Source organism: Urocitellus parryii, chromosome 8 (genome assembly GCF_045843805.1).
Source record: "Urocitellus parryii isolate mUroPar1 chromosome 8, mUroPar1.hap1, whole genome shotgun sequence".
NCBI lineage: Eukaryota > Metazoa > Chordata > Mammalia > Rodentia > Sciuridae > Urocitellus > Urocitellus parryii.
The window spans coordinates 51,422,872-51,439,587 of record NC_135538.1 but is presented as its reverse complement, the minus strand read 5'-3'; the positions used below and the strand labels follow the sequence as shown (position 1 = coordinate 51,439,587).

At 35.1% G+C, this 16,716-nt stretch overlaps 1 protein-coding gene across 2 annotated transcripts in view; it reads left to right on the top strand.

The window, feature by feature from the left end:
* The window catches only part of Slc16a10 (solute carrier family 16 member 10), a 115,903-nt gene that overhangs the window by 69,734 nt on the left and 29,453 nt on the right, over positions 1-16,716 (top strand). For both annotated transcript variants that reach the window (XM_026395071.2, XM_077802066.1), the window contains exons 2-3: positions 2,267-2,411; positions 6,289-6,742. In XM_026395071.2, coding sequence (XP_026250856.2) covers positions 2,267-2,411; positions 6,289-6,742 — 599 coding nt within the window. The remainder of the gene's footprint in view (positions 1-2,266; positions 2,412-6,288; positions 6,743-16,716) is intronic.

Below are 16,716 nucleotides of genomic sequence, written 5' to 3'. Positions count from 1 at the left end.
GTGACCAAAGGCCCTGGCAAGAATAATTTTAGGGAGGATGATGGGATTAGGAAAAGACCGTAGAATGAATCAAACATTACTTTCCTATGTTCATACATGAATACAATGAAACTCCACATCATGTACAATCACATAAATGGGAAGTTATATTCCATGTATGTACTATATGTCAAAATACGTACTTCTGTCATGTACAACTAAAAAGAATAAGTTAAAAGACTTTTTTAAAAAGTGCTTATATCTAGGGCTAGGATTGTGGCTCAGTGGTACAGTGCTCGTCTAGCATGTGCGAGGCCTTGGGTTTGATCCTCAGCACCACATAAAAATAAATGAAGGTATTGTGTCCAACTATAACTAAAAAATAATTTTTTATAAAAGTGCTTATATCTAAAAGTAGATGTTAGGATTTTTTCCCTAAATCTACCTAGTCTTAATATTAGATTGTTTCTTAAACATAAATTACTAAACTTTCTGAATAGGATTAAATTATTTCAGATTAGTATAATTTTTATATAAGAGATTAGACTTAAAAAATAATACGTCTTCTCAAGGAGATCCATACTGGGAGGCTCTGCAAGTGTGGGGTTGAGTTATGCCAACTTATTTGGTCAATTAACCTCCCTCTGTTGAATCCCCAATACCAACATCTAAATCAAGATGGCACTGTTTGCCCCGCCTCTTCATTGCATTTTTAGAATGAACTCTTATTTCTTATAAGGGAATAAAAGAAATAGAAATATAGATGATTAAAATACTGTTTATATAATTAAAAATAATTTAAAATGCAAGAAGGCAAAGAAGCAAATGAAATTATTACTATGGTAAAGCCAGGATTTAAACCTTGCCTCACATGCAAAAGACCCTGGGTTCAATCCCCAGCACCACCAAAAATAAATAAATAAATAAGATAAAAAATAAAGCTTATTAGATAGGTTTGGGCTTTCTTTATCTGTTATGAAAATAGAGAAATATATGAGGAAAATTTTAGAACTGGGTACATCAGTAGAGATCATCTACTTCATTTTATAGGAAATTTGTTGTTATTAAAATTTTAAATTATTAAGCGCTAATGTGGATTGGCGGTATATTTAAGTGGTGGTGTGCTTGCCCAGTGTGTGAAGTTTCTGAGTTCAATCCCCAGCACCTCAAGGGGAGAAAATAATATATCTATATATTAAGTGCTCATATGCCAGATACTGAGGTTTAGGTATACTTTTTCTTAACCTTAATAATTCTGGAGAGGTATGTATTTGATCCATTTTAAGATAAGAAAACAGAGAAGAAGTGGCTTGCCCAAGGACATGTTATAGTTTTGGAGTTGGAGATTTGACTTAGGACTGATTATTCTGCGAGATCACTGATTTCTTTGGCACAAAATTATAATTATTATTTTTTTTTGGAGTGAGAATTATATTATTTAATATTTGTTTTTTTTTTTTTTAGTTTTCGTTGTACACAGCATCTTTGTTTGTATGTGGTGCTGAGGATTGAACCTGGGCTGCACGCATGCCAGGCGAGCGCGCTACTGCTTGAGCCACATCCCCAGCCCCAAATTATAATTATTTGTACTTAATATTTATTTTTCTTCCTTTTTGGTTTTCTTGTTTTGGATTTTTATAAATCAGAACCAGAAGCTATGACTTCGGATTCTTCTTTTTTATTGTAAAAGATAACATACTTTCAGAAAAGAAGATAAATCATATGCTTAGTTTTATAAATGAAGTGAATACCCAGTAACTATTATTCAAATAAAAAGCTATCTACTAGTGTATCAGTTAGTTTCCTTAGTAAAGGAACTAAGCCCAGGCCCTATGCAAATGATCTCCCCTTAATAGCTGGGTTCAAATGAGTGGATCCTTTAAATAGTTATGAAATTTAACCACTGTCCTGATTTCAGTAGTCATTTCTTTGCAATTTGACCACTTCGGAACACATTCCTAAACATATCACTTTATTTTCTTTAGATAAATATCTTTCCATAGATTAAAGTCACAGAGAGATATTAAGATAGATTGGATTTTAGGGGAATGTTTAAATTTACTTACAAGTACAAACTTTTCAAGTATTCAATTAAACATAATTGCTAGACTAATTATAATATTGCTTTGAGCTATAGTTGTTAATTTATTCTATCTTTACTCCTATTCATCAGTGTGAACAATAACTTTTTGCATGAATATTTTTCTAAATGTGTATTATATTCTGAGGAATAAGTACAAATATAATTTACCATGTCATAATGTCTTTCTCTTTCCATCTTTTACAGCATGGGTAAGTTCCCTCTCCATGGGAATGATTTTCTTTTGCTGCCCCATAGCCAGTGTCTTCACAGACATATTTGGCTGTCGGAAAACAGCTGTCATGGGTGCTGCTGTTGGATTTGTTGGACTCATGTCCAGTTCTTTTGTAAGGTAAGGACTTGATTTCTTCATGCTGCTTTTGAAAAACTGTTAAATACCTGAAGTTTTCTTTTAGGAACTTTACAAGGAGTGATACCTTTTTCTTTGCTTAAAATATTAAGCAGTAGGACTTACAAATTGAAATTTTGCTCATATCAGCAAATCAGATCTTGAGAATTTGAATGCTTTTGTTTTCGATGCCTAAATAAGATGTCTATGTCAGTCAGGATATAGGTGTTCTTTGGAGCCAAGAAAAATATTTCTCCTTTTTTTTTTTCCTATTCACATAGAAATTCTAAAGCAAATAAGTTATAGTTGTTAGTTATCTGAAACAATGGCCCGAGTTTAAGGTCATCCCCATCTGAGGCCTGAGGGGTACAATAAGTGGTATTTTAAAGAGGTTGTTCATCAGCCCGATAGGAAAATATGTTTATTAATATGAATAAGACTTTTCCCCACATTTTTTAAAGATTAAATTTTAAAAATTAAATTTAAAGATTAATTCCAACCTGGGTAGAGAATCCTGCCTGTAAGAATATGTTAAAATGTTTGAATATCATGACAAAATGAAGTAGTTAAGTACACCTTAGAATGAACCTTAATGTCAAAGTACTTTCCCTATGTCTATTAGTAAAAAGATGGAGGGTACTGAAAAGATACTAAGCTAGTAGAGCCAATGGGTTTAGCCAAAACTTCAGTTGTCCTAGTAATTCCCTTGCACAGTTAGAATAATCCTCAGAAAAACTCTGGCTTAATTTGTAGCTCTGGCTAACAGGAACTGATTAACAAGAAAACTTCTTAAGATTATTTCCATTCTCTGTACTTTAGTGGTTTATCTTTACTTTTATCTTCACTTCCTGCCTCTTTCTCTTCCCTACCTATCTTCAGGCTGCTTTAGTTGAAAAACATGATTGTGGTCATTAAGGGGAAAAAGTCAAACTTGCATTTCTTGCCATGTTTATTTAAAAGTATTTCGTATTCAGCCAACTGAATTCTCATTTTATCCTCAACCACACACACACCTGTCCCTCAAATTTAAAAATGAGCCTCTTTTATACTTCTTTTACCTAACTTAAAATTTTATTTAGATTTTTAAAAATTATATTGGGTAGAAAACAGATATTGTATCTCTAAATTGCTTTTATGATTTCTTTCTCCTAAACTTCATTTTAAAGAAAAAAAAAGTTTTGTCTGAAATAAGATATTGTTTAGGCAATTCTGTGAGATCATTTATTTTTAGTTCTTTTTTGACAACAATATAACATGTGTTAGTAGGCCTTATCAGATCACTTCTTTGATCTGAAACCTCCCATTATCTACCACCTGCTGAGTGTATCAATACTCAGGCTTTGGGGGAGAGAGGATTGAGAGGTAGAAACCTGTATAACCTGTTACTTTTCCCATTTTGGTAGACAAAACACAAACAAGTATTATTTTTCAAAGTTTTTTTTTTTAAGTTTGGGAAATAAAAATTCTGAAATATATTTTATGTCGTCACCCAGTTCATCTCTTCTCTTCTCCTACTTTCCTCCATGTCCAAGAGAAGCAAAATTTTGAAATCAGATTGACCCATGTAATGTCCTCACATTTTATTTAATTTTGTTATTTAACCTGCTGGTTAAAGGCTACCAAATTTTAGAGCAATATACAGGAACAAGGGAAACATGTATAAATTCTAAGTATCAAACAGTAGAAGCACTCTTCCTCTGGTTTCAGTTCTGCCTTCTCAGGAAAGACTCGAGCATCTTGGATCTCATCAGAGGCCCCTTTTCTGAATCCGTTTGCACATAAATGTGATTTATATTGTACTTACTCAGTTGTTAAACTTCAACAACTTGAATTATTTATTATTAAGATTAATATCTAGAAATAAAGTTAAAAAAAGGCTCAGCATCAGTGAAAGTGTCATCACAAGGGCTCATATACTTCATTTTGAAGGAAAGAGATGAGAGTAATTTTACAAGTGCTTAGTATTTAGTGTTGTAGGGCTGGAGATACAGCTTCATGGTAGAGTACTTGCCTAGTACATATGAGGCCCTGCGTTCAACCCCCAGCACTGCAAAAAATAAAAATAAATAAAATAAATAATGCTTAAAAGAATGTTTCTGATTTATATACTTGGCTATCTGGTTTTATAACTGACAGCATTATAATACTGTATAACTGCAATACAATATGTACAATACAATATGTATAACTGCATAATAGTTGATGTTCATAATGATACTATTTCCTTTTTTTGGTACTGAGGATTGGACCTAGGAGTGCCTTACCATTGAGTTCCATCCCCAGCCCTTTAGGTTTTTTTTTTTTTTTTTTTAATTTGAGACATGGTTTTGCTAAATTTCTGAGACTGACCTCCAACTTGTGACCCTACTGCCTCTTAGTCTCCTGAGTCGCTTCTTTTCTCTTCTCTTCTTTTATAATGTGCTACCACACCTAGCAATACTATTTTTAATATATACTTTGAAGGAAGCAGAAAAATGTTTAATAGTAGTTTTAGGTTATTTGCTTAAAAATTGCCTTTAAAATTTGACAATTTAAGAAGTTACAATGATCTAAAAAACTGCTTCTGTGGAAAATTTGATGCAGAATAAAGTATTGTTTGATATTTTGTTCTGTATTCTTAGGGTAGATGTATTTTTTATTATTTATTTATTTATTTTTTAACTTAGCCTACTATGAGTAGCTTGAAGGCAGAACCAAATGTTTAATATATTTTTCCACCAGGTGCCTGGTACCTAGTAGCTGCGTAATATTTGTTGAATGTAGAATAGAGATTGAGTAGAAGGTGATGAGAGTGAGGAGAGATAAATGTAGGAAAGCCATTAGTGACTCCAGAGCCTGGTTTGAAGATAGTGCTTAGCTGCAGTTTAATTGAGGGAGAAGGGCATCTCAGAGAGAATTGCTAACAGGCCTTAATTTTATTAGATTCTAGAGCTCCTTGTGATTACCTCAGCATATTGGTAGACTAGCATTATTGTCCAAAATTTAATTATTAACCAACTTTATCTATCTTAGCTTCTAATAAATTGTTTGCCTTTACTACTGATAGCCTTTTGAATTAGACTTTCAAAAAAAACAACCTAGTTTTCTTTTACTACTTATCTTAATTGTTCCAAAACATGTAATTATATGATCCTTTGTCTTTCTAAGAAATGTATAATTATTTGGTTAAACTATAAAGTTCTTTAATCATTTATTTTTCTTTTGAGATGTCCATGGCCTTAAGGCTCACAAACCAGGATCACTAATGGACACATTTAATTCAGCCTTCCTGAAATCAGAATATGATTTCTTGTTATCTTGCACAATGTTGGGAACAGTGCAACACAGGGCGAAGGTTGTTCTACAGCCCTTAGGCCAGCAAAAATGAGACACAACTGTTCTTCTGTGCAAATGTTCTTGACATAACCTTGGGAAGACAATATCAAATGTAGCCTTTTCTTTTACTAGATTTCTTAGCAAATACCTGGGAAACTCCATGAAATAATGAGTTTTCACAATTAAAAATGCTAATTTAAAAGTTTTATTGAGATAAGATTTTTTTTTTAATTTTAATTACTGTCAATTTTACAAGACCTTTCCTGTCACCAACCTTTATTTTTGAGCTGTAGGGAACACAATTCCAGAAATCCATGGAAAAGGAAAAGGGACCAAAGTTACTGATGACCTTAACAGTCATTTTTCACATATTCAGATTAACTTAAAATATTTTTAGCTACATTCTGGATTTATTAAGGTTTTCCTTCCCCTTTTTTTTGGTCAATTTTTATTTGTAGAAAATATGTTGGTTAAATAAAACCTACTTTTACTATAAGGTTTTATTCTACCAAGCACATGATAAAATTAATTAAAGCTGCTTTCCATCTTTTTCGTCTTTATACAGTTCCATCGAGCCTCTGTACCTTACCTATGGAATCATATTTGCCTGCGGCTGCTCCTTTGCATACCAGCCTTCATTGGTCATTTTGGGACACTATTTCAAGAAGCGTCTTGGACTGGTGAATGGCATTGTCACTGCCGGCAGCAGTGTCTTCACAGTTTTGCTGCCTTTGCTTTTAAGGGTTTTGATTGGCAGCGTGGGCCTCTCTAACACACTGAGGGTCCTCTGCATCTTCATGTTTGTTCTCTTTCTGGCTGGCTTTACTTACCGACCTCTTGCCTCCAGTGCCAAAGATAAAGAGAGTGAAAGCAGCAGATTCTCCCTCTTTTCCAGGAGAAAGTTCAGTCCTCCAAAAAAATTTTTCAATTTTGGAATCTTCAAGGTGACTGCTTATGCAGTGTGGGCAGTTGGAATACCACTTGCACTTTTTGGATATTTTGTGCCTTATGTTCACTTGGTGAGTATACATCTTTGGCTCTGCTGCTAACAGCTATTATCATTTCACACAGGAAAACTTAAAAGAGCAAGATAGATCAGGTTGAAGTTGTCCTGGTTCTAATTCAGGGACTCTTGAAAGTAGGGTCTCTCAAGACAGGGTCAGCTCATCCATTGGACCATTAAACCAAGTTTGTTTCATGGTATGCTTTGGTGTATTAAAAAATTCCAAACCCAAACAAACAAAAACAAAAAAGAATACTAAAATTTTACAGCAATTATATAATCAATATAAAACACATTTGATAGACCACTTTTTCTAGAGGTAGCTTGCTAATCGTAATGGAGGACATAGCTCATGTAATGATTTTGCCAACATTAATAAATTATTTTTACCAGAAGAGTGTAGAAATTAGAAAATGTGCAAAAAAGCCAATGAATTTGACATAAGCATTATATTCACTTGTGGGACACTTGGAAAATGGGAATTCTATTCAGAGGAGTATTTGAAACATTAAGCAAGTTGTAAATGAGGGAAGAGAGCTAGAGTTTTGTTGGAAATTAGAGTTTCAAGTGCTCAAGCAGATTAATGTTCATGTTTATTTCAAAGCAAAATTTGGCCTTTTAATACTAAAACAAGAATAAGCAGTGTTGAAAATATTTTCCCTTGGCAAAATTTGCTTGAAAGTGCTTAGTATGTTTCTTTCTTTTTTTCTTACTGTTTGTGGTTGAAAGGTATTTGCAGATCTACATAGATGATAAATGATAAACAAATTGACACTAGCTTCAAATTTTTTATTCTGTGTATATACTACATTTGTGAACTTGGGTCTTTTCTAGCTTGTATTCTACTACATAGTGGATGATGAGTTACACTATGTTAGAGATACTATTTGTATCAGGAGGTGGTAAATCAGATGGTGTGTGGAACACAAAGGGTTGTTAACTCTGTTAATAAACTTTGCCTTTTCCCCTTGCTCTTCTCTTTCCCGGCATGATTTCTTAAAAACACTGACATTTGTCATTTGGAATTTTCTCTTTGTTACACTGTTTTGTCATTGAAAGCCACTTTATAGTAGAAATACCAGACTACTAAATAAATGCCTTTCAGGCTATTTAAATCTTGTCTTTGGTGGATGCACTGAGTGTATTACTTTGTTATAATTGAAGGCTTGGATTATGGGTACTTAACCCTGGCTTCATGGAATGGGATGACAGTTTTTTTCGTTAGATGAGGAAAAGATATTCGAATCCTTCCAAAAAATGAGTAGATCATGTTCAATTCATATTAAGTCCTTTATTGACCTTTGAAGGTGACACACATGAACATATATGAACTTGTTCCAAAGGAGCATAAAACCTAGTAAATATAATAACAATAACTGTAATGGTTTATAGAACACTTTTACATACATCCTCTTCTTCAGTCTTCACAGCAAGGCAATGTATGTATCCTCATTTCATGGATGGGGAGACTAAGGTGCTAAAAGATTAAATATATTCAACGTCACAGAAACAGTGACTGATGGTTATTAGTGTGGTACTTTTAGGTAAAAGGCAGTATTATAGAGTAGGCTAAAAGTGAAGATTCTGAAGTAAGACAGATCTGGACTTAAATCTTGGTTTTTGTCCCTAACTAGTTGTATAATTTTTTGGCATCCTCTCTAAGCATATTTCCTCATCTACAAAATAGAGATAAACTCAGTTTTACAGAGTTGCTATGAGGATTAGAAAAAATATATGTGAAATATCTATCCTAGTTTTGGCATAAAAATGGGAGTTTTTAAAATGTATGACAATATGATTTTATTTTGTGGTTTTAAAGGAAGGTATAGAAGATTCAGAGGAGAAAGATGATTGCCATTTGGAAAAGTAGTTAGAAAAGCTTCATAGCATTGGAGTTGGGCTGTGAGCATGAGGTCTTATGTTACAACTGGATCTTTTATCTATTAGGGACTTAATTTTTCAATTTAGGTCTTTGAAGTGCTCTCATGCTTTGTTATAAATTCTGTGATTTTTTACCTGCTAGGCTGTATATGATGATTTGAGAGAGACTGTACATGCTTGTTCTCAAAGTACTGTTGCATATTTTGTCTTTTTGTAGTTGACTTTTAAAAACAAAGACTCATTGATTCCTGGAAGCTGTCAAATGACCTCTCTTTTAGGCTTACCCACTCATAATCTCATTGTAAGGGTATGGTTCAGTTTCGGTAAGGTCTAACTTTCTAAACAACCATTCCTATTAGCATTTGCTTCCAATTTTTTTTGTGAGTTGCCCATTTGCTTGAGTGTTGTGTCTTCTGGGCTAACTTCTTATAGCTCCTATTTATCCTTCACTTCACTTCCAGGAACGTGAGAGTCTCGTGGTTTTTCTCCTATCTCCCCATCACTCCTTCTCAGTTTCTTTGCTGGCTCCTTCTTTTCCCCCCACCCACTGAATATCAGCACGTCTTAGGATTGCTCCTTGTTCTTTGTTTTTTGTTATGCCACTGGTAGCTTTATTCCAGTCTCTTGAGTTCAAACATCATATATAAATATATATATATCAGAGACTCCAGACTTATATTTCTAGCCTAAACCTCTCCTGATTTTTTCACTAGAGTTGTATATCCAACGGCTTACCTAATATCTCCACTTGGATGATTGCTAGGTGTTTCAGACTTAACATATCCAACCCTAAAATCCTGAATATACCATCAGAAACTTCATCTCCCCCAGCCATCTTCCTCTCAGAAGATGGTATTCCATCCTTCTAGTTGACCAGACCCCAAACCTTGGAGTCATCCTTAGCTCCTCTTTCTTGCCTTCCATAACCCTGATCCAGTCAGAAAGTCTTAGTGACCTTCTTTTCAGATCCATATCCAGGATTTGGCCACCTCTCACTATTTTAACTCTCAATGCCTTGGTCCAGGCCACTATCCCCTATCCTGGGGATCCTCTAGTAGCGTCCTATCTGGGCTCCCTTTCCTTCCCTGTCCCCTGCAGTCTGTTCTCCATAAAGAAGCCACAGACACTCTTTCCAAGCATGTCACTCTGCTCAGAGTTCTTCAGTGGAAATGAAGAAATCCTCAGGGTTTTTCTTTCTTTCTTTCTTTCTTTCTTTTCTCCTTCCTTCCTTCCTTCCTTCCTTTTTTTTTTTTTTTTGGTGATTCTGAGGATCAAACCTAGGGCACTGTGGAAACAAGGCAAGCACTTTACCAACTGAGTTATATCCCCAGCCTGACGGAAACCCTCAGTTTTAGAGTAAAAACTAATGTCCTTAGAGTGATCCACAAGGTCCTCCATGATCTGGCTTCTCCTACCTCTCTGATTTCCTATCTTATCCAGATCTCTCTTGCTCACTGAGCTCCTGCTCCTCATCCTGCTCTTCTAATTAGGCTCTCCCTGACCATCTCATTAAAACTCCTCCTTCTCTCTTCCTCTCATCATTCCCAAACCCCTTCACATATCTTTTTTTTCTTTCATAGCACTTCTAACATTTATAATTTATTTATAATGACTATTGATTTCTATCTTCGTGTGTGTGTGTGTGTGTGTGTGTGTGTAAAATCTACAATGAGGAGAAGAAGCTCTATTTTGTTCAGTGACAGACCTAGCACACAGAAGGTGCTCAAATATTTGTTCAATGACTAAATATATTATAAATAAGCCTAAAATAACAAATATAGGTGGTATTTATTTTCTCACCATTTTATTTTATTTTAATTAAAATTTTGTTTTTGAGACATGGTCTTGCTAAGTTGTTTAGGGCTTTGTTAAGTTGCTGAGGCTGGCCTCAAACTTGTGATCTTCCTGCCTCAGCTTTCAAGTCACTGGGATGACAGGTGTGCACTACCATGCCCAGCTGTATCTCAGCATTTTAATCTTTGAACTCATGGTGTAATTATTTTTTTTACATTTTTTTCTTACAGGACATGATAGTATATTCATGTTCATGCAACATTTAACAATTAAGCTCAAATCAGCAAAACCTCAGAATAATCAAGTAACCACTAATGCTGTCTGTTGATGGGAAGGGACAGTTGATGTGTTTTGCATTGACCCACAACTTTATATGCCAATGCTGAAATTATAATATAAATAGAAGTTACTATTTCTTTGAAGCAACCGTGTCTTTGGTGGTGTGTATGAGAAGAACAGGATGCAGGACTTAAAGCAACAGTCTGACCTCAGGCCTGCATGTCTTGGTGAAGTACTGAACAGAGGGTCACATCAGGCAGATGGTGATAAGTGCCTAAGAATGACAATGATGATGTGACTTTTCTCAGTGACACCAAATGCTCCATCCTCGTATGAGAATGATGATTTAGTTTTAGTTGTCTTCACATCTCTGAAGTGCTGCTCACCTTGAAAATCAGCTATTTACTACCTGTGTTCTTTGACTCTATAACATATCATTGGGTTGAATTTTAATTGTTAAGCTTTAAACCTGCATAATTCTCTATCAAGTAGATCATAGAATCATATGTTGAAATCTGTGATATAGTGTTAATTAGCTTGTTTTTTTTAATGGCTTCATATTATCTTTAATGAGGACCTTAATGCAAATTATTCATGAGGAAGTACATTATTACTGGGTTTTTAATTTATTTTACATATATTTATTTCATAAATATATAGTTTTTTGTTATTTTTTATTTAATTTTTTATTAGTTGCTCAAAACGTTACAATGATCTTGACATATCATACATTTGATTCAAATGGGGTACGTAATCTTATTTTTCCACATGTATAGATTGCAGGACCACATTGGTTATACAACCACGTTTATACATAGGGCCATACTAGTGTCTATTGTATTCTGCTGCCCTTCCTTCCCCTCCCTCCCCTCCCCACTCCTCCCATCAAATCTTTCTACACAATCTACTGTGACACGTTTCTCTCTCTTTTTTCTTCCCCCTCACACCATCTTATATGTAATTTTGCATAACAATGAGAGTCTCCTACCATCTTCCATGCAATTCCCCTTCTCTCTCCCATTCCCACACACCTCTTGATTAATGGTAATCTTCTCATGCTCTTCCTTCCTGCTCTGTTTTGATTCACCCCCCTTATATCAAAGAAGACATTCTGCATTTGTTTTTTAGGGACTGGCTAGCTTCACTTAGCATAATCTGCTCTAATGCCATCCATTTCCCTGAAAATGCCATAATTTTGTTATTTTTTAGTGCTGAGTAATATTCCATTGTGTATAAATGCCACTTTTTTTTATCCATTCATGTATTGAAGGGCATCTGGGTTGGTTCCACAGTCTAGCTATTGTGAATTGTGCTGAATTAGCTTGTTTTTTAAAGGAAAAATATCTGATAAAATATAAGTGGGTAGGCTTTGTGACAGACAGTTCTCAAAAGAAACTTTGATGGCTAAACTGTGGAACCAACCTAGATGCCCTTCAACAGAAGAATGGATAAAGAAAATGTGGTACATATAAACAATGGAATATTACTCAGCCTTAAAGAAGGATGAAATTATGGCATTTGCAGGTAAATGAATGGAACTAGAGAATATCATGCTAAGTGAAAGAAGCCAATCCCCAAAATCCAAAGTCTGAATGATTTCTTTGATAAGCAGATGCTGATCCATAGTGGGGACGGGGGTAGGGAAGAATGAAGAAACTTGGATTCTTTAGAAGGGAGTGAGGGGAGAAGAGGGGCTGTGATGATGGGAAGGACAGTAGAATGAGACAGACATTATTATTCATGTATGATTACACTACTGGTGTGACTCTGTACCATGTACAGCCAGAGGAATGAGAAGTTGTGCTCCATTTGTGTACAATATGTCAAAATGCATTCTACTGTCTTATATAACTCATTAAAACAAATTAAAAAAAATTTGTTTTAATTAGTTCAATACTCTTAGAGAAAATCCATTTCCCTTTGTAATATATTCCTTATGTAATAAAACTGGAGAGGGTGGGGGAAGAAATAAAGAGATCCTATTTACCTGTGTAAGATTAATGGCAAATCACTTGCTTGCTACCATGGCAATTAAGTGGACTCCAAGTTCACTTGTTACTGAAAAGTTGCATTTTAAACTAGAAATGAACTTTTGAGGCAGACACACCAATAAATAGGGGCATGTAGTACCTTAAAAGATATTTTTTAGCTTTGCATAATGCCAAATGTTGTTAGTGGTCAACACTGCAAATGTAGCCTAGAAACTCCCCAAGCCAGAGTCCCTGTGTTCACTCTGTGGTCTCAGCAGAAATACTGCTCCAGCCCATGCTCAGGTGCTAAGCCATGCAAATAAGAATAGCAAACAAATGTTCCTCCCTTCATGGCTTTGTTAGAGGGAGATTCAGGTAACATTTGCCAAGAATGGATTATGTATTAAGCATTTTCACAAAATCTCACAAACCATCACAAAGATGAATATAATAAGTATAATAAATAACAGAGTTAAGGAAGTGATTCTCTGAAACTGTGCTTGTTCACGTTCACTCATTGACTTATGCTCAGAGCTAGATTTTCACATGTTTCAGACACATGGTAAATCCCATGTTCTTTTTATGAAGGAGTCTGCTGATGCTTCAGCAGACTAATTGTATAACTAATTGGAACCAGTTGCTTCATCTAGTCAACTTAGAGATGGAGGGGGATGCTGCTATTTTCAGCCATAGTGGCCCTAGCAAATTTGCCTTGCAAATTTCTCTTCAGTTCTTTCAAAACTAAGAACAGAGGCAATGCTGAGCTGTCCCAGCACTCAGCATACTTTACAGCTAGGAAAACCAGCTCTTGTTCTGCTGTAATGGGAATAAGAGGATATCATGTGACCTTATTTCCAGTCTCCACATGTTCTTTTTTGATCTCTAGTGCATTGTTCCTAAGAAAATTGTGGCCATAGAAAGTTAGTTTTCATAATCTGTGGCAAGTGGAACATAGGCCATATAGAGTTTTATGTTCAATTATGTTTTCTATAATAAATGTTGAGCATAGTCGAATAAAATATACAGATTTATAGCGAATACATACTGTATATGATTAACATAAAGACTATGATAGAAAAATGGAAAAAAGTAAATTGCTTCAATTTTTAGAGTCACATGGAAACTCTGAGGCCACTGATGAATCATTAGTCTCCCAAGAGGGCCCTAAGGAGTTGGAACATAGGAAACTATTTCTTCCCTCTTGTTAATGCAGAAGTCTCTGGGTTTTGTTTTGTATTTAAGTATCTCAGGCTTTGTTTGATAAAATATAGCATGTTTTTGAATGATACCTAATTTCATTTGTAATATGGATACTTACTTATTCCTCAAATCCTTATAGTAGTGTCAAAGTTTATTCAAGTTTGAGGAACCTAAATTATACTAATGAGTAGAGGTCCTTTTATGATTTTTATATCAAGTAAAAATGAATTGTGCAATGGAGGAATAGAAATAGAAATCTTAATTTGAAGCAGCTTGCCTTGTAAAACTATACTTGGACATTGGCTTTTGCCTGACTTACCAGGTAGCTCTGTGACATAGAGTTGTCTGATCCATCAGGAGTACATTTGTGCTGGTTTAACCTCATCTCCAATTTCAGGGCATCTTTTGGAGAAGCTCTGATAATCACTCTGAGGATTATGGGACATCAGGGAAACCGGTCTTGCCATGTAGTTAGTTGTGCTGTCGGGAAGAGTCAAATACCCAAAGAAAATGCAAGGGTTGCATATCCCTGGCTGCCCATGTTGCAGTCTATTTTCCCTTATGCCTTTCTCCCTTGTCCTCCCTGTTGTGCCATCTGCCTTCCCACCCATCTCTAACCACTGGCAGCTCTTTTGTAACCACAAAGTCTATATTCCCCCATAACACATTGGAAAAAAGTATGATTTGGAGGTGCAAAATTGTAAACATGGACAGTTAGGCAATCTAGCTGTCTTTGTAGCCATGCCAGATTGAACTGATTCTTGGCATAGCATGGCAAGAACAGCTGCAGCAGCCAGGTTTTGGAACACAGTTTAAGATTCTGCATGTCCAATTGTCAGTGCCATGGAGCAAGGGTTTACTTCAAACCACAAGTTTATTTTAAACAGAAGTTTATTGTGTTCCCGCATTTTTATTAACATTTGGCTCACAAGAAGCTGCCACAAACAGTCTTTCTCATTGAAGTCTCAGGACTACCCTGTGAAATAGGCAGCGTTATTGCTTTTTTTTCTCAGGAGAGGAACCAGGGGTGGTAAGACTAGCTCAGTGTTGCAAGGCTGATACAAGGGTTTAAGCGGGGTTTTCTTAAGAGAGTGATTTTAAAGTAAAATATTTAAATGCTAGGAATGTGTTATAGTAAAAAGATGAAAAAGATCATACAGGTCATTTAATTAATTTAATTATTATATATAATTTTTCCCCCTTAATCTTTATTTATTTATTTATGTTGTGCTGAGGATCGAACCCAGTGCCTCAGGGCATTCGAGGCAAGCGCTCAACCACTGAGCTACAACCCCAGCCCATATATATATATATTTTAAACAGGAGAAGAAACTAAGGTGTAGAAAATTTAACTGCTTGCCAAAAGCTACATAGTTATAAAAGTGGTAGGACCAGATGTAACATCCAAGAATATTTGAGGAAAATAAATAGAAGCTTATTATGGCCAAAACTGTAAATGTGTACATTGTAGAAATGTAATTATTAGAGGAATAAAATTGTTTGCTCATCTAACCCTGGTCCACGTAATCAGGAGGTTGCGACAAGAGTCCAGTTCTTCTTAAGAATTGCCAATAGCAACTGCAAATTGTCTTTCTTTGGATATATTTGGAGCTCAGGGTCAAGGTTGTTTTGTGGCAATCTTTCCCCGAGAATTCAAGCCTTATAGTAGTACTAAAGTTCACTGCATATTGGGTTGGAACTATTTCTCTTCACTCTAAGGTTCTGATAAGAGCAAAGTTTTGGGGTCTGTTACATTTCAGCCTCGTGGACAATGGTTGCAGAGGTTTGGGTACATTTTTTTTTAGAGAGAAAATTATTATTATTTTTTAATATTTATTTTTTAGTTTTCGGCGGACACAACATCTTTATTTGTATGTGGTGCTGACAATTGAACCCAGGCTGCACGCATGCCAGGCGAGCGCACTACCGCTTGAGCCACATCCCCAGCCCTTGGGTACATTTTTTATTGATTGAAAATTGAGTTATATATTAGAAGAATTGCCATACCAGTCTTCTCTGCATTGCAACCAGATTAAAAGAGCTAAACTTAAAATTTTAATTTTGTTTTTGGCCTGGTGGCTAAATACTAGAGGTAAAGCTTACATTTGCTTTTTCCTCCTCCTCCTCCCTTTCTTTTTGCTTTTCATTTTTCCCTTCTTTGTATTCTTGGTTTTAGTTTATTCTTCTATTATCAATTAACTCTACAGAATGTTTTGGTATTCTGAATAAAAGCTAATACATTGCTTTTTAATTAATATTTTCTATTTTTCATTCAAAAGTAGGCTTATAAGAGTATTTATAGTTTTCTAATCTAACTATTTACCCATTGTGATTCACTGTGTGTAAAGTATTTCACACACACATGAACAGTGTGCTCTCATACCCTTTATATACATTCCTTTAATTTTTTTATCATCTCATCTAGAAACATTTCATTTCATTCATTCATTACCTTTCCAATAAACTTTCCCAAAAGAAATAAGGGTTATTTACTTCACACATACTTTTCCTGATTGAACTCTCACCGTACCTTTTATGAGAGAAGCAGTGCTAATACTGGTTCTTCCATTAATAGATAAGAACCTTGAGGTCCAAAGAGGTTTAACTTTGCTATGGAAGTGGAAGTATTATTAGAATAGACTTAGAGTAGATTTAGATTTTCAGTTCTGTCACTTTTTATGTTCTTGCCTATGTGTTTCTTCCTCTATTATAACTTAGTTGAGCAGATTCAAGATCTGTTCACTTGACATATACTCACTGAGGACCTGTAGTATGCCATGAACATTCTAGGTATGGGGATGCACTGGTGAGGACAAGTGTGGTTTCTCTCATGGAAATCAGTAAGTAAACAAGGTCATTTTCAAAT